A 21032-nucleotide genomic window follows, 5' to 3' on the forward strand; every position below is an offset into this window, starting at 1 on the left:
GACTTTATCAGAAAAACAATTACCCTCCTTCATACCATATATTACCTCTAGTTTTGTATTGTTCTAGACTTTTCTCTTAGGCCCTCTGGCTCTACTCCTAAATTATTAGAAAAACTCCTGGGTAGGTTTGGATGCTCTTCTTGGAGAGCTCCTGAAGACGCAATTGTCAGAAATGGGAAAAAAACAAAAAACAAACCCAAAAAACCCACTCTTTAGAGATAATATAAGGCAATAGGTGTCCTTGACCTAGGAGGAGTCGGGACCAACGAACCTAGGGGTAGGGGAAAGCTAAACTTCATCAAAAACCTTCCATATTGTGAAATCCCTGAATTCTGTAAACTTCTCTTTTCTCGTTTTGCAACAGCTTGTCCCTACTGGAAAACCGCAGACCCTGTTCCCTATGCCCTTCCTTATCCTGGACCCTCTACCCCTTTGTCCCTCCTACTCTCTCCTATCTAGTCTCCAAAGCTCTAACGTCCCGTTTCATGCCTGGTCAAAGAAAATCTGCTTTAGAAATTCTCTGGCTTCTTGTCCTTCCCTGTGCCCAGCAAAGCCTGGGACTCCATCTTGGGGAGATTGTTACTGTAGCAATTAACACCTGGCAGGCTTGTTTTATCTAGTTAATACGCTAGGCATCTCTTGGCTTTATTCGATGGTTGTGCAGACTTTGTGAGGATACTGAAGGGATCTCAGCGAGTCGGAGGAAAGGGCTAGCAATGTTTGATAAAGCAACCTTGGATACCCAGGGCCTAAGGGGGGCTCTTGGAATGAGGATTAGGGTAGGATTCCGTCAAGAGCTGCCAGTGTTGAGGGCTAAGGAGACACAGCGCCCCCTAAAGGGAGTGCGGATTAAAGTTGCTAAAGCGGACCGACGATATCACGTGTTCTCCTCTCTGCCAATTGAAAATTAATAATCGCTTCCTCTGTTCCCCATGGAAACAACCCCGCCCCACTGACTCTCCCGCCCCAGTCAACTGTGAGGGTTTGGCTTTTTATTGAGTGTTTAAACTGACAATCAAATGCCCGCGCTTTCTGGCTGGACCCCTTGCTTCCTCTAAGCAAGTTAGTACACTGATTGGCCAATAGAGCAATAGCTGGTACGATATAGTCCAATAATCCTCCTCTTGGGCGGGGTCTAATGAGAACGCGGGACCAATCAGCGGCGGTGTTGCTTTTGCGGCTCCACGTCGGCACCAGCTGCGGGGCAAGATGGAGGCGCTGATTTTGGTAGGAGCCGGAGGGGCAGCGGAGATGCTGTGGTGTCCAGAGGGGCCGGGAGTTGGGGTTCAACCTGACTGGGAGGGGGTAGAAAGGGGAATTCCGGGTAATCCTCGGGGACCGAAGCTTCTGCCAGTCCCTGAAATAAGTGTGTGGCCTAGTATAGGAACTGTAGGAGCTAACGCCTCGGTTTAGAGTAGGAAGCTCTTCCGGGGAGAGGGCAGAATCCGTGGAAAGTTGAAGCGAGCACATGGAGTCCTTAGGATGCGTAGGCTCATAAGCGTACTGGATTGGGGTCCTTGAGGTTCCCCCTCATTCTGAGCGTTATGGATGATAGCCTGGTTTGACTTTCTCCGAACCTTCAAACTAGCCCCAAATTGTAAGACTAGACTGCAGGTGTTTGTCATCACCGGGTTCTCCTCATGGCTGTCACAGCTTGACTGTCTTTTGATAATAACGTTACATTTCTTCCAAAAATGGTTTTCCTTTTACTTCGGTCTCATGTTAATCCCCATTATGTAGGTTTGTCATGGTGAATGTATTCCATCAAAGTTCTGGAATACCTGATAGAGTTAGCATGGATTATAAAATATTTTTTCCAGACTCCTTGTTCTGTTCTTTTTTTCTCCCTACTAAGACTTTAGGAATTCTTAGTGCAGGATCTGGGATGCTAAGTCTCCCTCTGGTTTTATGAGAATTTTGGTGGCGAAGGGAGTGTTTTAGATTCCTTGCCCATATTATCCCTTTTGCTTGTTAAAACAAATAAAATACTTATTACCCCTTCTTTAGGACTGGACTAGAGGATTTCTCTCTCAAGTGCTCTGTTGTGCAATTTGGGATGTTACTGCGCATGTGTGTATAGGAATTTAGCTCCCAGCCTCCTTCCTTGATTGAGTTGAATTCCATGATCTTTCCAAAGACATTTTCTTGTATCTTTTCCTTCAGCTCTAATATATGTGAACATCCAGATTTTTATCAGGTAAAAGAGAATAACAGGTTTGATTTCTTTTCTTACAAAATGGTAAAGATAGGGATAATTCCTTCTGATCGTATGGATTGGGCAAGTCTAGGCAGCAAGCTTAAAATCTGAGGGTTTTTTATTTTTTTAATTTTTAATTTTTTTAAAGTAATCTCTACACCTAGTGTGGGGCTCAGACTTGTGACTCAGAGATCAAGAGTCGCAGGCTCCACCAAGTGAGCCAGCCAGGCACCCCCTGAGTAGTTTCTTTGTTTTGTTTTGTTTTGTTTTGTTTTGTTTTGTTTTGTTTTGTCAGAGAGAGAGAAAGTACAAGCAGGGGGAGTGGCAGGTAGAGGGAGAAGCAGGATCGTGACCTGAGCTGAAGGTAGATGCTTAACTGACTGAACCACCCAGGTGTCCCAACCCCTGAGTAGTTTTTAATAAGATGTTTTCTGTACCAGGCAGTTAGCCAATATTCTTAACCAGTTAACAGACTAGGATAAATTCCAGGGAGTTGGTTTCTTTGGAAGTTTTTAGGAGCTTTTACAATGCTGTCTACATCTGTTTACAAGGGAGCCTGCTTAGAGGTGTAGGACTGAGGGACATGATACTTGGGGAGCCCTCTTAGTAAGGGATCTGTGTGTAGTGGTGAGTTGAAGGAGGTATATATGAAAGTCTCTCGTTTTTTAGTCTCTGCTTCCTCAGTGAAGTCTGTTTCAATCTGCTTCTTCCTTATATCCATTTTGATCTGTACCTAAGATGCCACTTTCACAGATTCCTGCAAAACTGGTCAGGTACCCCTGAACTTCGCTTTTAAAACCATACTGATTCTTTGTCATGAGAAATCTATGTAATGGGGTTAGGGGAAACCAAATTACAGGAAAAAGGGATTGCTCAAGGAAGCACATGTCAAATGAGGGTTAAATTTTGATTCCTCATCCTCCCAGACTAAGTCTTATGTTACTGTAGGTTTTCTCATCATGGACTTTCTACCTCTTCAGTATGCGGAATTTTAAACGTCAGTTATATAAAGCTTTTGTTGGGGACAAAGTACTAACAGGTATCAATACGTGTGCTGGTCTCCAGAGTTCTTATGATATTAAACTAGTATTTTCCTTCCTCTGTGTCAGCTCTTTCCAGCATTTTTTTTTGAGGGGGGCTCTTTACAATTTCATTATATTTTGGGCCCCCAAATAAGAATTTGTATATCTTTCTCATCATTCCAGTCTTTTCTCAACCAAAGTTCTAGGAGAGAATTAAACCCTAAGGCATTCATTAATATAATGAATCAACTTCTCTGTATCCACAATGGTACTAGTTTGTACCATCCTTGGGAGAAACTAAAAAAAAAACAACAACAGTCATTTAAATAGTTTTCAGTATTCAGTGCTTCAGATGAGGAACCCTAGTTGAGAATCAGGTGATACTTCCTAAATTTTTATTTCTCTCTACCCTCACAAACTGGCCCATGAAATTTAGCCCCATCAGATTCAGAATCACCTTCCTGCATTGGTCCTTTTTCACCTTATCCCCTCCTCTGTTTACTCAGCGGCATCTGATTACTTAAATTGCCGTCTTCGTTGTGAAAAGTATGAGGAATTCCTGGATCTTACCTTAGCTCTCTACTGAACTAGAGTTTACTGTACCGTGATAATATTGAACGGACCACTCCTTAAAGAGGGCAGACAGCTTCTAAAGTTCTTGTCGGATTCCTCCTTTCACGTTTCTGTTTCCTGGTTTGGCTGGACCTCTGAAGAAATCTGATCAAAGTGTATTCTTCTATCCTCACCTCTACAAGGCACACAGCCATAGGTTATTGAGAAGAAGGGAAGGGTAATCTAGAGGGGGTCAAGAAGAAACATCTGCCGAAGTTTGATCTGATTATGGGAATTTCTAAATACCAGTAGTTTCCCTTCATTTAGGTACTTTACAGTGGGTCACATTTCTTTCTTGAAGTAAGTAATCTGGCTCTAGGTTTTTTTTTTTTTTTTTTTTTAAGATTTTATTTATTTATTTGACAGAGATAGAGACAGCCAGCGAGAGAGGGAACACAAGCCGGGGGAGTGGGAGAGGAAGAAGCAGCCTCCCAGCAGAGGAGCCTGACTTGGGGCTCGATCCCATAACGCCGGGATCACGCCCTGAGCCGAAGGCAGACGCTCAACCACTGTGCCACCCAGGCGCCCCTGGCTCTAGGTTTTGAGCAGATTTGTCTAATCTTTCTCAGGTCCTCTTGTAGTCTCTAAGGAAAGAGACCCTTTCATCACTTTCCCTTCCCCGTGCTTTATAGTGCTCCCAGCGTGCATCTTTGGACTCAGCTTCCTCTCTCCTGCTGTTTTCTGCCGGGCTCTCCCTTTCTTAGCTGTGAATGGAGAGGGATCTCTGCAGGTCACCATTCTCCGTTAATAACCAATGAAATCTTAAAGATAATGACGTATCTCCCCTTCCTCCTTTCCCCCTTTACCTTTTTTTCTGAAAGCTGAATTACTTTAGCAGTCTAGATCCTTAAATCTTTCCTCATAGGTTTCATTTTTCCTAATCCTCTCTAGATTAACTGTGTTTTTCCATTGTTTTTCCGAGTAGACTTAATTCTATCCTTTCTCTCCCCTTAGTAAACGTTTAAATCCCAAATTCTAAGCCTCATTCAAAAATCAGGGCATCCAGAGTGCACAAGAGTATGCGTATTTATGAAACTATGCAGAATACATCAATGACTTAAAGGTTGATATTGCTCTGTGGCCTTCGCTTCCTGAATCATCTTAATGGGGCTTTTGTTAAATTCCTTTGGCACTAACAGTAGAGGTACTTGGCCTAAATGCCCCCTCCCCCTGCTCTGGGCAAAGGTATCAATTACATTAAGCCCCCAAAGCACTCCCATCTCGTTCCTGGCAGTCCCTTGTGCCCCTCTCCCAGCTGCGTCCTTGCTGGTGCCTGGCCCCTCCATTTAGTTAGGAGAAGCAATCTCCTCGTTCCTGCACTGTGGAGATATATTTCTCAGCTAGGGCGCGAGCAGTGCCAGCACTGCCCCCGGTGAGGTCCCTGGCAGCCATAAAAATTTTTATTGTGATTATGTTGGTGTCGGGGTGTCCATCTGGGTTATTGCACACCTAGTTTAATTGATTGAAGTTTAATTTATTGACACTTCAAATTAAATGATCAGAATAAACTGTGCTGTTACTCTGGCGGGCTTGTTTTAATGGTTGATTGCTGGAAGCAGACCTCGGCTTGAACTAAAACCCCCAAAGAGCAATTGACGCTGCTTCTAACTCTCTCCATGTCTTGCCCTCCAAGAAGACCTCGTTATAGATTTCCGACGTATTTATATATTTTTTTTCCCTCTCCTTCACAGTGGTGGGAAAGAGTTGGTCCCTGGCAAGGTATAAATTATATCAGAGGTCTAGGGGAGCTGTCACATGGTCAAAAGAGGAGGAGGGGGTCTCCATGCGAAGAAAGCCAGATCTTTGAGAAGCCAGGTCTTCCCTGTGAGGCAGAGGATGAATGCAATTATCCAGATATTTGAGGGACCCTAGTGGCAGATTTAGGGTCTTTTTCATCTAGATATTTGCTACTGTTTTTTACTCCATTGACACGACTTGATTAGAGTTAGGATATTGACAAGACAACTAGTTATGGAAAGGAAAGGGAAACTCGAGAAGCAAATAAAGGATTGAACAGGAGTAAAGAATCATTGCCTACCTATCCACTTATAGTAGAGTAATTAGAAAGACAGGGCAGAGTGCCCTCAAGCAGCTGACGAAAATGAACTGGGAGATTCAGTCCGTGCACGATATAAGATGCTGGTACTGGCAAAGGCCCTCTCATTCTGTCTTGCCTTTCTCTCAGATAGGACAATTAGAGGAGTTCTCTTATCTTTAGATTTCCTAGCTTTTGGTGTTTGACCACGTCCATCTCTTCAGAAGTCTTTCCTGTGTCACCTAAGTCTCAGGCTGCAGGTGAAGTGTGTGTCTCCCTATCTGGCTGTTTAGTTTTCACACTGTCAAGGCAGATATCCCCACCTACAGTCACAGGTTTGGATAGCTCTACTGATTTTCTTAACTCCTTTTCTATTATTTGTGGACCTGTTAGAGGGACACAGACTGGAGCAGAGGATAGCAGGTACTCCTCGGGATGTGATTTTAAATTTTGGCTTGGTAGACTGAAAGATGAACACAGAGGCTGTCAACTCATTCTCTTAGACTATGGGGCAGCGGGGGGTGGGTTCGGATAGCATGAAACATCATAACCAAGGACTTGGCAGAAATAGATCTAGTTCCATTTGATATTTCCCCTTACTGACTGGTGTTTAAATGAGAGCTCTTGGATTACCGAACTGGGAAGGCAGGAAGTTCTAATGTTGCTCTCAGGCCTTGGGTGTGGAGTACTCTGATTTCTGCTTGTTCAACTCCTCTCTCTTTCCAGTGCTGCTTGGTTTATCCTGCATTTCTGTAGTTCTTTCACTTTCCTAATAGTTGGAGAATTGACTATGTGGCCCCTGGGGAAAAATTCTACAGATAGACTTTCTGAAAAAAAAAAAAAAAAAAAGTTCTGGGCCCAGTGTGGGGCTCAAACTCACAACCCTGGAACCAAGAGTTGTGTGCTCAACCGTCTGAGCCAGCCAGGCACCAGGCTTTCTGAATATTAAGAGAGGACCTGAGATTTTGCATTCCTGAAGAGTGTGGTCTTGGTTACCTTTGTCCTTCCTGTCTCACAGCCACCAGATTTAGTCATTGAAAGGTGCTGACCTTTGCTCGCCCTGCTGGCTGCGTTAGTTTTCTCAATCATATTCATTAATTTATGAAGGCCACACACACGTATTTATTGAAATCATTATTTGGTGCCAGGCAGAGGAGAGGGGGTTATTTACAAAAGTATCACTCATTTCCCCTTTTTTTCCTCCTCTCTCCACACCATCTTATTATCCTCCCAGTATCATATTTAATTCTAACTGAGCTCCTTGAAATCATAAATTTGTGAATGTATGTTTTTTCTGGGAACGGGGTCCATAGATTTCATCAGCTTACCAAAGAGGTCTTCTGTAACTTAAGGTATTAATAACTTTAACTGATCTGGATCAGGCCTCTCATTTCTCTGATGAAGAAGCAGAGTCCCACAGAAAGGTAGAACTTGAATTAATGGCTGATCCAGATTATAATAAAGGATTTTAGGAGTTTAGAAACATTTTCTCCTGTAGCCTATGAGTTCTTAGTAGTGACTGTGCTTTCACATTTTGTATCTGTGTCAGATAGGAAGATTCTTCCTAGGTCTCTTCCTGACATCACTTTCTTCCTTCCTAAGATTTGTGTGCAGTTTCCTCTTTATAGCCAGTATTTGGTCTCATGGCATCTGGGTTATGTTCCGTGGTACCTGTGGCTCCTCGTCTTTCCTGACTTGTGCTTGAATCTAAGCAAACCCTTGGGTAGTGTATAAAAACTATGCTTCCTTGTCAAATCCTTGAGTTAATTCTTTTCGTTTGAAGTCCCTAGGCTTGTGGCTGGCAAATTGGAACCCTCAACCCCAGAGGAGCTTTTCATTTTGAAGAAGTTGGCACAGAGGGGCCCTTGGGTGGCTCGGTCATTAAGCGTCTGCCTTCGGCTCAGGGGTGATCCCAGGATTCTGGGATCGAGCCCCACATCGGGCTCCCTGCTCCACTGGGAGCCTGCTTCCTCCTCTCCCACTCCTCCTGCTTGTGTTCCCTCTTTCGCTGGCTGTCTCTCTCTCTGTCAAATAAATAAATAAAATCTTAAAAAAAAAAAGTTGGCACAGAATCAGGGAGCAAAATACCTGCTTAGCCAAGTGGAGCTGGGAGTGGTATCTAGGAATTTTTCCTTCTAGTTTATAGTGTTTTGGTTTTACTTTATAAATAGGGTTGAGGGAAGAGCATCTTGTTTCTTGTTGTTCAGAACCTGTTGCCAAGCCAGGGTACTACTTTTGGCATGGCCATAAAGATTTCTTTATAAGTGGAAAATGAAGAACTTTCTAGGAATCTCAACCGGATTCTTACTTGTGCCCTTTCAGCTCTGTGGCTAACATCCTCTAACTCCATAAAGGCTTCTTGGTCGTGTCCCCTTTCCCCCGTGAATTAAATAAAGTAACCAGTCTTAGCCCTCAAATATCCTGTCTGCCTGCTGCAAAGACTTAACCCCCCCACACCCAGTCCTCTTCTGGTGGCATTCCATGATCTTATCCCAGAGTTCCCTCTTACTGTATACATTGTGAACTGACTTCATTCAGTGCTTTTTCAGAGCCCATCTCCCCTACTTTGACTTACAAGACACAAAAATAGCTTTTATCCAGAGCTGCCTTTTTAGTTATTTTTGCTGACTATAATCGTGAGGAAGTGCTGCAGGTCATTCGAAGGCCCACAGGGGGCAGCACTAGGAATGACTTCCTCCTCTAGTCCCCTCTGTGCTGGGGGCGGGGGTACTGGGAGATGATGTTTTTCACCAGGCTTCAGAAAGCTCTCTGATTGAGATCAAAGACTTCTTTGCAGCAGGCTAGTTGCTTGTTCGGTGTTGTTTCAGCTCTCCTGAGGAGCCCAGTCTAGTTTTCTTGATAATAAAAATATGCAAGAAAATCTGTCTGATACCCAAACTCCCACAAACCAGTCTGCCTACATATCATTTCCAGGCACTATTAGCATTTGAGGTGAAGTTCTGTTATACACTCAGGCTGTGGCTCTCTGAAAGTCAGTGCATCACAGAACTTTGTCTCGAAAGCTTTCTAGCAGCTACACATTCGGGAGTGGGGGGCAAGAATAGACCTTTTAAATCCTTTGAACATGGCCCTAAGCTTGTAGGGTCTTTTTCAGTAATCAGCATTTAATGTCTTACAAGGTCAAGCCTAGTCCATTGTCCAGGAGGCTCATTTCTCAATAGCTGGGAGTTATTTATAAACTTGCCCTTTGCAAAAACTTAAGATGAAATTACATTATCAGTAATGGCTTCTGGGGCCTTTAAACTGGCTGGTTTTATGGTATGAGAGGAACTCTTGGCCTCCCCACTCCTGAGGGGTAAAGGCCCCGGATGAAGTGGAACCGTCTGTAGTCAGGAGGTGGCAGGAGAAGTAAAGGAGAAGCTGCTGGCTCCAGCTGTAGCAGAGTGGAGAATTAAAACAGAATTTAGACTCACGCCTAAATTCTTGGCTTTATTTAGTATGGTTATCCCTTTGGAAGTTTGAAATGACCAGCCTTTTCTCTAGTGCCTTCTTACCTCTTTCAGAGCTGTAGTAAGTCAGATCTGGTCTTCTCCCTGCCTTCCTTTGCCTGTCTTTTATCCTTTCCAGTAAGGTCCACTTACTATTTTGGGGGTTTCCTTGATAACATCTCCTAGGAAGCCAGTGAGAAAAGCTAGGAGCGGAACCCAGGGATCTGTTTCTTTCTTTGCCAGCAGTTTTAGGCACTCATTCCTTGTTGGCCACAAAGGGCATTGTTTCTCTCCTAGTTGGCCGGTTTTTCTTTTCTTTGGGATCCATCTTATTCTTTCTAAGGATGCCAGGCTCTGTGGCTGCAAGAACCAGTTACCTATTGCCAGACCAATGCCCAGTTTAAACCATTAGGAAGCTCTCCAAGATTCCTGTGAATGTGGAGAGAAGAACAGAGCCAAAGATTTCCAGGGAAAAGGTTGTAGAAAAAATTATGTCTTCTAAATTTCCTTCCCTGTGGGCTTCTTTTCCTCTATTAAGGAAACTCATTCCCATTGGTGTCTCCCTTTTGGTGAATCGAGGATCCAGGTGCTATAGAATTGAGTCTGCTTTATGGGAAGATCTTTCTGTGTGGTATAGGAGTTAGGAAACCTTCTCTTTGTGACCTTTTAGATGATATTCTAGGGGACTTCCTTCCACTAGACACAGAGTTCTTTAGTTTGAGACAGAGTATTTACTCCAGGGAGTAATGTGTATGGGGCGGGCATCTCTAAGAAGTGTTTATCAGAGGAGAGATAAGTTGGTAGTAATATCACCCAAAATGGCCACACCAGAACATCTGCCTATATTTGGAAGTCTAATTATTAGAGGGTCCCCTAGATGCTTACTGGTTCAAGAAATTTTACTTTATTCTCAAACTTCATTAATTCTCATAATCTATTCAAATACTGAGAGTTTAGTGTGTGTCACACATTGTTCAGGACACTTGGAATAAATCAGTGAACAAAACACAAAAATTGCTGTTCTCAAGAATTCAAGTGGGGAAAGCTTACATTCTTCATCACCCTGTTGTCAGAAGACTGGGTTCCCTGTACTCTCATTCTTAACTCCCTGAGGCGTAGGGTTGGTTCTTTGCACGGAACCATAAGCCTCCTGGAGCCTCATGGGACAGTTTACCTTTGTAGAGGTTGCAGTTTCTGGATCCTTGGCAATAATTCTTTCATCCTCACTCTTGGGTCTTTACTAAACACACGCTTGGAGATTATATTTAGCCCCTGTGAGGACTGCGGGTTTCCTAAGTAAGGCCAGGAAAGGGAGGCAGCAAAGCAACAGCCCTTTCTCATAGCACAGGGGAGGGATATCAATGGTAAGTAATGCTGATTAGAAATTCAAGGAATGTGAGGGGCACCAGCTTGCTCAGTTGGTAGAACATGCGACTCTTGATCTTGGGGTTGTGAGTACATTGGGCATGGAGCCTACTTAAAAAAAGAAAAGAAATTCAAGGAATGTGGGCCTGCAGACACCTTCCATACACATAACACTGCCTCCCTTTCCTTCCTCTTCGTCTCCTGATTAGCTGGTTCCCTAGAAGTTGCGGGAGTAGAGGAGCTTTTGTAGAGTGATACGTTTTGCAGTTGTTTGAGTGTAACCATTAAGACTGAGGCTTTGGTTCCTTTATGAGAGCCATTATCCTCAAAATTTGATTTTGGGTAGTAAAAGAACACTCCCCTTCTGCTCATTATATCTAGGCTCCAGGCTTCTTAGATCCTCTTCTTTACTACTTCTTAATTCCCCCAAAATTCAGATTGGTTTATGTCTTGGGAAGTTAAGTGGTAGTGGTTGGGGGTATAGTAGAATTGGGAGCGCAGGGGAAGTCTTGGAAGATGGATGTCTCACTGGGCTGCATTCAGAACTGGTGTGTCTGTGAGCATAAGTGTGTGCACACGCATGCGTGCTCATTTCCCTCTGCTCAGTGTGTGTGGGTGGTTTAGGGAAGGCCTGCTTTATGCCTCTGCATTGCTACTGCATTGGGACTGCAGAAACTTCCAAGTACACTAGGGCATTCAACCCTATTTTCAGATAGCCTTGTGCAGTGCCTATTAATTAATCTGGTCACTTTTGATACCTACCTGTGCATGGGAGACCAGGGAAGGAGAGTAATTTGGAAAATAACTGTAGCATAATATTTGGAAATAGCAGCATGACCTACCTTGATTAAATCCTCTGTAAGTCTGGCTCAGAGAAACTGTTTCTCTGATGCTGCTTTGGAGTCCTTTGTTGAAATGCCCCCTCCCTCAATTCAGTTCATTCACCACTTGATCATTCTCAGTGGGAATTACCTAAATCTAACCAGGTTGGGCTGGGGGACATACAGAGGCACCTCTGTATCCCCTTGCAGGCCCAGTGGGACTAGGGGAAGGTGTCTAGTTTGCCAGTGGTGGCAGGAGCCTTCAGGACTGAGTATGTTCATATCTCTTCAGGAACCCTCCCTGTATACTGTCAAAGCCATCCTGATTCTGGACAATGATGGAGATCGACTTTTTGCCAAGGTGAGATTCCCTTTGAAATTCATTTAGGAGCAAGACAAAGACTTATCTGAAATTTGGATCTTGGGACTGCCCCTATTGTCTCATATTCCTTGATACTATAATTTTGAGAATTCTTCCATTTTCCTGTGCCAACTCCAGATAAAACCCAAACTGCTTCGGTATCTTAGTTGCCCTGCTTCCATACTTGCCTCCCACAGATTTCGACCTCCTTTATTGTCAGCATCAGAGCAGGGAAAAGCTTGGGAACCTTGGTTCCCGAACAATACAGTGCCTGGGTGTGAGAAGCAGGCTACCCGTGCCCATCACTCCTGTCCCTTTTCCTTCTGCCTTGTCACCCTGCCTGGGTTTTTCCAGGGAATTCTGCATTTCCAGGATTCCAGCCCTAGGTCTGCAGTCACCACCAAGCTTGTACCTCCTGACATCCCCCGTGTGATGTTTCAAACTTTGGATCTAGAAAGAGAGGAGAAAGGACACCCCTCTTCTCTCCATATTCTCCCCCTCCTGTGGAAATTTTTTCTGTCCCTGGTGTATTAACTCCGGGCGAGCACAGCATAAATCAATCAGCAGGTAGAGATTAGTTTAGAATTCACCAGCTGTTCCTCCCTGTAATTGGATGTAACTATGCAGGACACCTTTTGAAACAGTTATCCAGTTACTAAATGCCAGACCTGTCATAGGTCTTCAGCTGACTGCGACGGATTAGCCCCTAAAGAGCAGAGCGATTTAGCAGCCTGTATCTCCACCCCGTGCCAGGAAGAGCTTGGGAGTGGGCTTAGCAATGTGCTAGATTGTCTCCTGCTTCTTGCAGTTTGCAGAAAAGAGAGCTGAGGTATGAGAGAGATTGGGTAGGGTTTGCCTTTCTTTAGAGGGGGTTTATGCAGCCTCTCCCCATTCCTCAGCTTCATACTGTGAGTGAGGGTCTGAAAGAAGTGTTCTGTGCTTCTAGTGCTTTTTATGTTCCCTAGCACTGCTCCCTGACATGGGGTAGCTCCTAGGGAGCACTCGGTGAGAGTAGTCTCGAGATTGCTGTCCTAGAATGCAGACAGGGGCACAGCTTCATCATAGGGCATGTAGGCCTCTGCCCCTACAGTCTTAGAAATGTGAGGTGGGCATGCTTACAGCAGGGTCTTTAAAAGGATTTTTTTTTTTTTTTTTGTATTTGCTTACTCACTGACCATTCCCTGCCTCCATAGTTCTTCCTTCTTCATGTCAGTATTTTTCCCTCACCCCATGCCTTGAAGGAGAGAAATCCAAGATCCAGGGCAAAACACAGACACTAATCATTCTGGGCTCCCAGCTCTAATGACTCAACCCATCTCCTTTCTTTCTGACCAGTACTATGACGACACCTACCCCAGCGTCAAGGAGCAAAAGGCCTTTGAGAAGAACATTTTCAACAAGACCCATCGGACTGACAGTAGGTCATTTTCCTTTCACTGCTCCCTGTGTTGGGGGAACCATGGTGGGCAGCGGGTGGCAGCAGGACTGCAGAGAAAGGATAAAATGACTGCCTCCTTTTTTTCTTTTTTCCTCCTCCCCTCATATAATAAACTCTTCAGAATGTAGTGGGGAGGTGAGTGTACCTCACGCGGGAATACCGTGCTGGCAGGTTGGCTGTTAGCTACCTGTCTAGTCCCTGGATTTATGAGCCTCACTTGACAAATTTAACTGCAGCTCTGCTTATTGTACCGCATCCATTAGGGCAGGTGAATGGCAGTCTGTAAAGGTGACCGCTCTGCATTTTCACCTCCGAAGGATCGACTAGTACCCTGTCTCATATGCGAGGAGGGAAATAAGGGTAGTTGGTGGGGAGGTGCTTAGAGGAGAAGATACATTTTGATTTCCCCAAGTGTACTTCCCTTCTTCTGCTACCACCCGGAAAGAAAAAGCAGGTCAACTTTGATCTTTGGGGGTTATTATGACCTACCTTACTTTAGCCTGAACAGCTGGATGCCAGGAGTTCGTAGTAACTCCTTCTATCCTACTTTCTTATCCCGGGCCACCCACTGTTTCCACCTTCCCCTCCCCCCAGGTGAAATTGCCCTCTTGGAAGGCCTGACAGTGGTATACAAAAGCAGTATCGATCTCTATTTCTATGTGATTGGCAGCTCCTATGAAAATGAGGTGAGAATTCCACCCTTTTTTGCTCTCTCTGATCCCACTTCCTAAACCATGGGCAAGACACAGTTACTGGTTCTGGACCCTATGAGTGCCCCGTCCCTCTGGCTCCTGACTGGGCTAATGAAGTTGTCAGAGATCCCTGCTGACCTCACAAACATGGCCTAGTAAACAAATCAACCTAGAGTGGAAGTTTTCCCTAATTGCTCTTTTTCTTTTTGATTTTTTAAAGTTTTATTTATTTAAGTGATCTCTACACCCAACGTGGGGCTCGAATTCACAACCCCGAGATCAAGAGTTGCATGGTCCTCTGACTGAGCCAGCCAGGTGCCCCCCCCCCCCAGTTGCTCTTGCTCTTTTATCTCCGTGTAGGAGACACCACATATATTTTAATACATACTAACATATATCAGTGGCCTTCCCTGTATAGAGTTTTTAAAGATGTATTCCTTTTTTTTTTTTTTTTTTAAGATTTTATTGAGAAAGAGAGTATGCGCGCACATGCACAAGCCGGGGGGGTGGTAGCAGGGGGTGGATAGGGGCAGAGGGAGAGAGAATCTCCAGTAGACCCTGTGCTGAGTGTGGAGCCTGACACAGGGCTTGATCTGACAACCCTGAAATCATGACCTGAGCCAAAATTGAGAGTCAAACACTTAACTGACTGAGCCGCCCAGGCATCCCTTAAAGATGGATTTCTGAGGTTTGGTCAAGGTTGGGGGGATGCTTGCTTCTGCTATGAAGGGTCCACACTTGACTGAGTTTGGGTCAGTTAGCCAACATTTGGGGTCATGTTGAAGCCATACATTCTGAATGGATCAACTTGAGAAGACTGTGGGTGTAGTCCTAACCTGCTTCCTATGCCCAGGAAAAGCTACTTACCTCAGGTAGCAACGTCTAGGAGAGTAGATAAGTAAAAATAAGCCCCCATATAATTTGAAACAAAAGTAAAAGTTTGAGAGAATCAATTCTTCCGAAACTCTTACTACCTTAAGTGCTTTGTAAGGTACATTGTTATCTAAATCTTACAGCACTTCTGTGAGTTGTGGGCATTAGTGCCTTTATTTTATAGATGAGGAAACCAAACCATGAGGAAAGATATGAAATTACTTGCATATGCACTGTTGAACTATAGATGTGGCAGTTTCATATGGTTCAACCTAATAACTTTTCCAGGGTCACACATCTAGAAATGGCTCAGCTGGGATTTAGCCCAAATCTATCTGACGCCAAAGGCCATGCTCTTTCCACTAACCCTCTGACCTTAGCTATTGTTTGGTTAATGATTTCTTTACCTAAGATATCAGGTAACACATATACAGTTGGCAAAGATATGTAGAGGATTGTGATGGGAAAATTTGAACAGTCGGGTCAAAGAGGCCTCAAATTGTGAGATTGTGTAGCAGAATTTATTTCTGTGAGAAACCACAGGTCCTCTTCCTGTTTTGCTCTTACTTCCACCTTAGGCTTTTGGTCCTTTGTGAAAGCCTGTGTCTTTTGATGCTTAATGAATTAGCGGGTTTGTTGTTCAGGTAGCAGTTTTCAGGGTCTTGAACCTTATCCTTCTGCTTCTTCTGTCTCCCAACAGCTGATGCTCATGGCTGTTCTGAATTGCCTCTTTGACTCATTGAGCCAGATGCTGAGGTGAGCAGGCCATTCTTGACATCTGTTTGGGAGAGAAAGTCACTATTCATCAGGCCCAGGGGTTTGTGGGGGAATTAGCAGAGGCTCCAGGGAATTGATTTACCTTGAGAAGTTAGGCTAATTATTTCAGAGTGATTCACATTGATGAGGAGGACTGGATGGAAAGTATGTCCCTCCTGTGGGATAATTCTCCTAAGAAAGGGGACTGGGAGGGAGCAATGTCTCTCTACTCTCTTATTACCCAGTGGCTCTGTCAGAGTTCTGAGCACCATTAAGGTGCTTTCGTAGACTTCATTAGAAGGTAGGGGAAAGGCAAGCATAGGGAAATGTCCCAGATGTAACATAAGTACCTTGGGAATGGAGGTAACACTCCCAGTTTTCAACTTTAGCCCTTAGATTTTCCCTTCTTTAGAACAGGAAGAATACGCCATTTACCCTCTCCTCCCTTTCCACCTCCCCAGCAGCCCTCTGTTCCCACATAGATGGGCAACAGAAGAGATATAAGATACTTTTCCTGAAAACATCCAGGAGTCTGAACTTCATTCCCCCAGCAGCTCCCAAGTGAACCCAGTACAGACAGCCATCCGCCATCCGGAGCAGAACAGCAGGCGCTCTCAGCCCCACAAAATCAGCAGGGCGAATGGCTCAGATTTCCTCAGGAAGGGGATGATTTATTTCTTAGCCAGGTGAATGCGTAGACTTCATTTCGGTGATCTAGTGAAAGAGTCAAACTGACGGATGTGACTGGCCACAGGCACAACCACCGGATCTAAGGCTGGTGGATGAGGGCCTGACCGTTCCCAGCCCCTAGCTGGGCTTCTTTTCAAGGCCTGTGAAGAGCTGGGGAGGGAGGGGGAGGAGGGGGGAGCGGAGAGAGGCCTCGAAGGTTTGTCAGAGCTTAAGTGCAAATAGAGTTTGCACTCAACTCCTCTCCACCTCCTGCCCCTCCAGGTTGAGTTTAGCTGCTTATTCCCTTTCCCGCCCACCGGTGTCAGTGTTCATGAGCAGGGTCGCTAGCAGCGTTCACAGTAGGTGGGGAGAAACTAGCTCTGGATAATCAACTCTTGAATAGTCAGACATTGCCTGTAGTTTTTGAATCTCTTTCCTGACATTCCTGATCCTTACTTAGCAACTAAGAGTAAGAAGAGGTTTAGAGTGGATAAGCCAAAAGTTCTTATTTACCTTTTAGTCTGTGTGGTTGGTGGAGAGAATTGGTACAGTTTTGAGTCCCCAGCTCAGGCAATGTCCTAGGATTCCTTTTATGCACAGACTGGTTTTTTTCTCTTCTTTTGGGGACTCAGGAAAAATGTAGAAAAGCGAGCTCTCCTGGAGAACATGGAGGGACTCTTCTTGGCTGTGGATGAAATCGTAGACGGAGGGTGAGTTTTCTGATCTGCCTGGACCTCCTTGGATTTGGGGTGAGGGGGTGGTGTAATTGCCTCTATCCTAGGCGAGTGGCCTGAGTGACCAGAGTATCCCCACAATGAATGAGTTTGTCTTTCAGGACAGAGCGAATGATGGTTTCTTCTTTGTCTTCTTAGGGTGATCCTAGAGAGTGATCCCCAGCAAGTGGTACACCGGGTGGCATTAAGGGTAAGCAGGAGTGTGCTCCCCTACATCCCCCATCTACTCACCCTCCAGGGCCTGACCTGTTAATGCATCTAAAGGTCAGGGATTATAGAATACATACAGCCTTCCCCTTTCCTTTCAAATTCTCATTGTCTCAAAGAGGGGAAGCAGAAGGAGCATATTTTTGCCCCTTCCCTGGTACCTAGCATCCCATATAGTCTTTGCACAGAGGGAACATTTAATACATACTTAATTGAATCAAAGATGAATAGAAGAAACTTCAATAGTAATGGTTCTGAAACTATAAAGGAACTTGAGGTTGACTTATACTTCCTTTGGGGATGGATCCCAATCAGGTGAGTCAGGAGAGTGGCTTCCTTGTCTTAAAGTCTGAGGACAGCACCTCTCTGTCAGGAAGCATTTATTTGCCAGAACCTCAGTCCTCTTTTGGTGGTAGTAATATCAGAAAGGGGCCTCTGAGTTAACCGTAGAAGCCTCCAAGTCTGCTAGGGAGATCATGGTGGGTATAGAGAGAGCCCACCAGCAAGTGGTGGGGTGCCTAGATGTTTGAGCAAAGCAAATCTCCCCATTCATAGAATGTCCCAGCTCTGACCTCCACAGAGTGAAGGCTGACAGTGTCGGGTAATGGGAAATCTTCTCCCTTAACTGCCATGGGCTCCATTTGCATAGTTTAATCTTCTCCTCTAACATATGTCTCTATGTGGCAAGAGAGAGGGTCCCCCCTCCACCCACTCCCGCCTTCCCCTTCTCAGGCTGCTGTTGCAGCAGTTTATTTCTTCAAATTAACATGCTGTCGTTACCCATCAGGCCTTGCGGGATCCATTAAATTACCCCTGGCTCCCCCTCATCCTTTCCCTAGTGATATTGATATTCAGGGAAGGTCTTCTCTGACTAGGGAATCAGGTCCCCCACCCCCAAGTTGAGGATCAGATAACCTGCTGATTACTTGGAATGGAATAAATCTTTTAAGAAGTCCTCCTGCCTTAAAACCGAGGATGGATGAAATCACCCTTTTCTGCTTACAGTCCCTCTGGCCAAGAAAACTGTGGCTGTACTACCTAGAAGGGACTGAGAAGCCAGGCATCTGCCTTTTGCTTCAGTTTAAAGGACCAGACCACCTTTTCCTTCTCCACTACTAACTTCAGTGAGGTCTTGCTCCAGCTTTCTCCCATGTTAAATGTTTCTCTGTCTGTGTCATAGGGCGAAGATGTCCCCCTTACGGAGCAGACCGTGTCTCAGGTATGACTTTCTCTTTTCTTCCTCTCCAGATGGACTGGGCCACTAAAGAGGCTAGAACAGCATTCCACCCCAGCCCAAGTTTGAATGAGTCTAGAGACTGAAGGCACATGTTTCTTGGCTCCCTCTTATTCCAGAGAACTGGGGACTCATACAGCCAAACACTCCCTACCCACCCAACTCCTGTCCCACATTCCTGTGAGCAGTGGCTGTCAGCCTTGCTCTCTACCCTTCAAACCCTCCCTGCCTGATTCCTCATTCAGTGATTTATTCCCCAGCAGAGGCTTGCCTTAAGCAGATGGTCTGTGTGTGTGCACACACACGCATACACACACACACACACACACTCTCTCTCTCTCTCTCTCCTCTTATTATTCAAATGAGGGCTAAGCTGGAAATGCATATTCTAGAATAAGCAGGTTTTGCAGATCCATCCTGCTACTTTGCGGATAGATTGTCTACCTAATGTGGGAGGCAAGGGAGGGATTCTGTTTTCTATCTACTTGGAATTCTCACCAAGAAGTCCATCTGGATGTGGTAACCCCTCCTTTCTAACATATGTCCAGTAACCCCCAGTTTTTTTCTTTCCTCCCAGGTATACCTCTTCTCTCTTCATCCCCCCAGTGGATTTGAATTTTTTTGGAATTTCCCAAACTGACAGTCCTCTAGGGCCTTAGAGAGCTTCTTCCCATCCCTCCACCCTTGGGGATTTTGTATTTGCCATTCTTCTAAGGACAGGGAAGGCAAGTGAGGGAAGGAGAGCCCCAGTCTCTATCCTTGCCCTGCCCCCATCCGGCCCCTCAACTGCTGCCCTTGTCCCTGCAGGTGCTGCAGTCAGCCAAAGAACAGATCAAGTGGTCACTCCTTCGGTGAAGACCTCACTGTTCCAGGCTCCTCACCCCCTCAAAAAATCCACACGTCTGCTGTGACTTCTCATCCAGTCCCCCAACTGATGCTCTCAGGGTCATCTCGGGGATCACAAGGGATCCTTAAATCTCCATTCTGTCTGTGATTGCTCCCCCAAACCTCCATGTATGCTTCCTATTCTTTCTCACTTTTTTTGTGGTCTGGGAGTAAAACTCCCAGCAGATTCTAAAGGCAGGGTAGGGGAAGCACCCTCTTCCTTTTTACACCGGATTATGCTCTCATGCTCTCCTAGCCCCCATATTTTCTTCTCAACTTTTGTGCCCTTTGCTGCAGTTACACTTGAGATCAAAGCAGGAGAAAGAATGTGCTGAGTGTTTTCCTGCCTTTGCCATTACTGGGCCTTCATCCCAACAGCCCATATGTTATTGAGGGGAGAGAGAGAGAGAGAATTCTTTTCTATAGGGTGAGTGGGGGTGGCATATCCAGTCTCAGCCACAGCCCCACTTACTGGCCTCAGCATTTCCTCCCATCCCTTCTTACTGCCCTGTCCTCTAGCCTTGGAAAAAAGATTGGGAACAGCTAATGGGCAGGGGACAGAGTGGAAGAAGCAGGGATTTAAATTTTATTGGATAGGGCTTATAAAATTCTGTATTTCAGTCACAGCTGCATTCTTTCCCCTGATCCTGGCTTATAGCTTCAAAACCGCTGTGCTTTGTAAGTGTTCACTGTAGGGGTGTCCGTCTCCTGGTCCACTACCTTGACTCTCCACCTTCCCTACCCGTGGGATCTTTGCCTGGCTTGTCCTTGCTGTGCCCCAGAGCAAAGCCAGTCCCTGAACTAAAACTCCATTTTAGTCTTGGGAAGAAGAGTTTTTGCTCAGAACTGGGGAGGGGTGGGATTTATGACTTGGGCCTCTGGGCTCTGTCCCCTTTGCTCCCCCACATGCATCTCACTCCTCTGCCTTGGGTCTGCAGTCTCTGCCGCTCAGCCCTGTCTTCCCTCTGCCTCAGCCTTACATCCAGGCAGTAGGTCTGGGCTCTTTCCCTCCCTAGGTCGCTGGGAGAGGTGCCTTTCTTCAGAAAACCTTCGGGATTCGGATTTCCCCAGGAAGATTGAGGTTGGAACACCCGCTCTTGGGTCTAATCATTCCCCTTGACCCAAAACTTCCCACAAAAATGTCTAAAAAACCTTCCTGAGACTTAAGCCTTCTGTCCCACCCACTAACTGCCAGTTCTCCAAGACTGAAGTGGGGCGAATACCTGGGCATATTTGAGGGGGCATTTTTGTGTCAGAGATGTATGGAGTCAGGAGATACTGCTTTGTGCAAAGAGGAATAAAACACATTTCTTTTTCCAAACTGCCTTTGTGTGATGTTTCTGTTCCTCTTCCTCTCTTTTTGGCAGCTGCTTCTATTCCTCCAGTGCCCCCCCATCACTCCCCATCTTATAATATTTCTTCCCTCCTACCTCAGAGACTCCCCAGCATTCCACCCCCCATCCCTAATTTACGGGGCTGTTTGCCTCCTTGGCATCTCTCCGTCCCTTCGCCTGGAAATTGGCGCCAGGGGTGGGGTGGGGGTGGTATTTTCTCAGTGGGAGTCCCAGGGAACTGACTGCTCCCCCCACCACCCCCAAAGCCAGCTGCCTGCTCCCGCCTCAGCCATTAGTAACCCGGAGACGCGCACCTGCGTGGGGGCTCTCCTCAGCCCCTGCTCCCTT

General features: G+C 45.5%; 1 protein-coding gene across 2 annotated transcripts; it reads left to right on the top strand.

Moving 5' to 3' along the window:
- The first annotated feature begins 1097 nt into the window (after positions 1–1097).
- Positions 1098–19390, top strand: COPZ1 (coat protein complex I subunit zeta 1). Of its 2 annotated transcripts, none has more exons than XM_045800856.2 (9): positions 1098–1227; positions 11794–11862; positions 13198–13279; positions 13895–13986; positions 15566–15621; positions 16923–17000; positions 17163–17214; positions 18412–18450; positions 19273–19390. In XM_045800856.2, the coding sequence occupies exons 1-9, from the start codon at positions 1210–1212 to the stop codon at positions 19318–19320; spliced, it is 534 nt and encodes a 177-aa protein (XP_045656812.1). In that variant the 5' UTR covers positions 1098–1209; the 3' UTR covers positions 19321–19390. The 2 variants fall into 2 exon arrangements, with proteins under 2 accessions (XP_045656812.1, XP_087712018.1); XM_087855892.1 differs by lacking the exon at positions 19273–19390 and adding an exon at positions 19043–19211.
- The last annotated feature ends 1642 nt before the right edge of the window (positions 19391–21032 follow it).

This window comes from Ursus americanus, chromosome 25, assembly GCF_024610735.1.
Source record: "Ursus americanus isolate L20-20 chromosome 25, mUrsAme1.1.p, whole genome shotgun sequence".
In the NCBI taxonomy this organism is placed as follows: Eukaryota; Metazoa; Chordata; class Mammalia; order Carnivora; family Ursidae; genus Ursus; species Ursus americanus.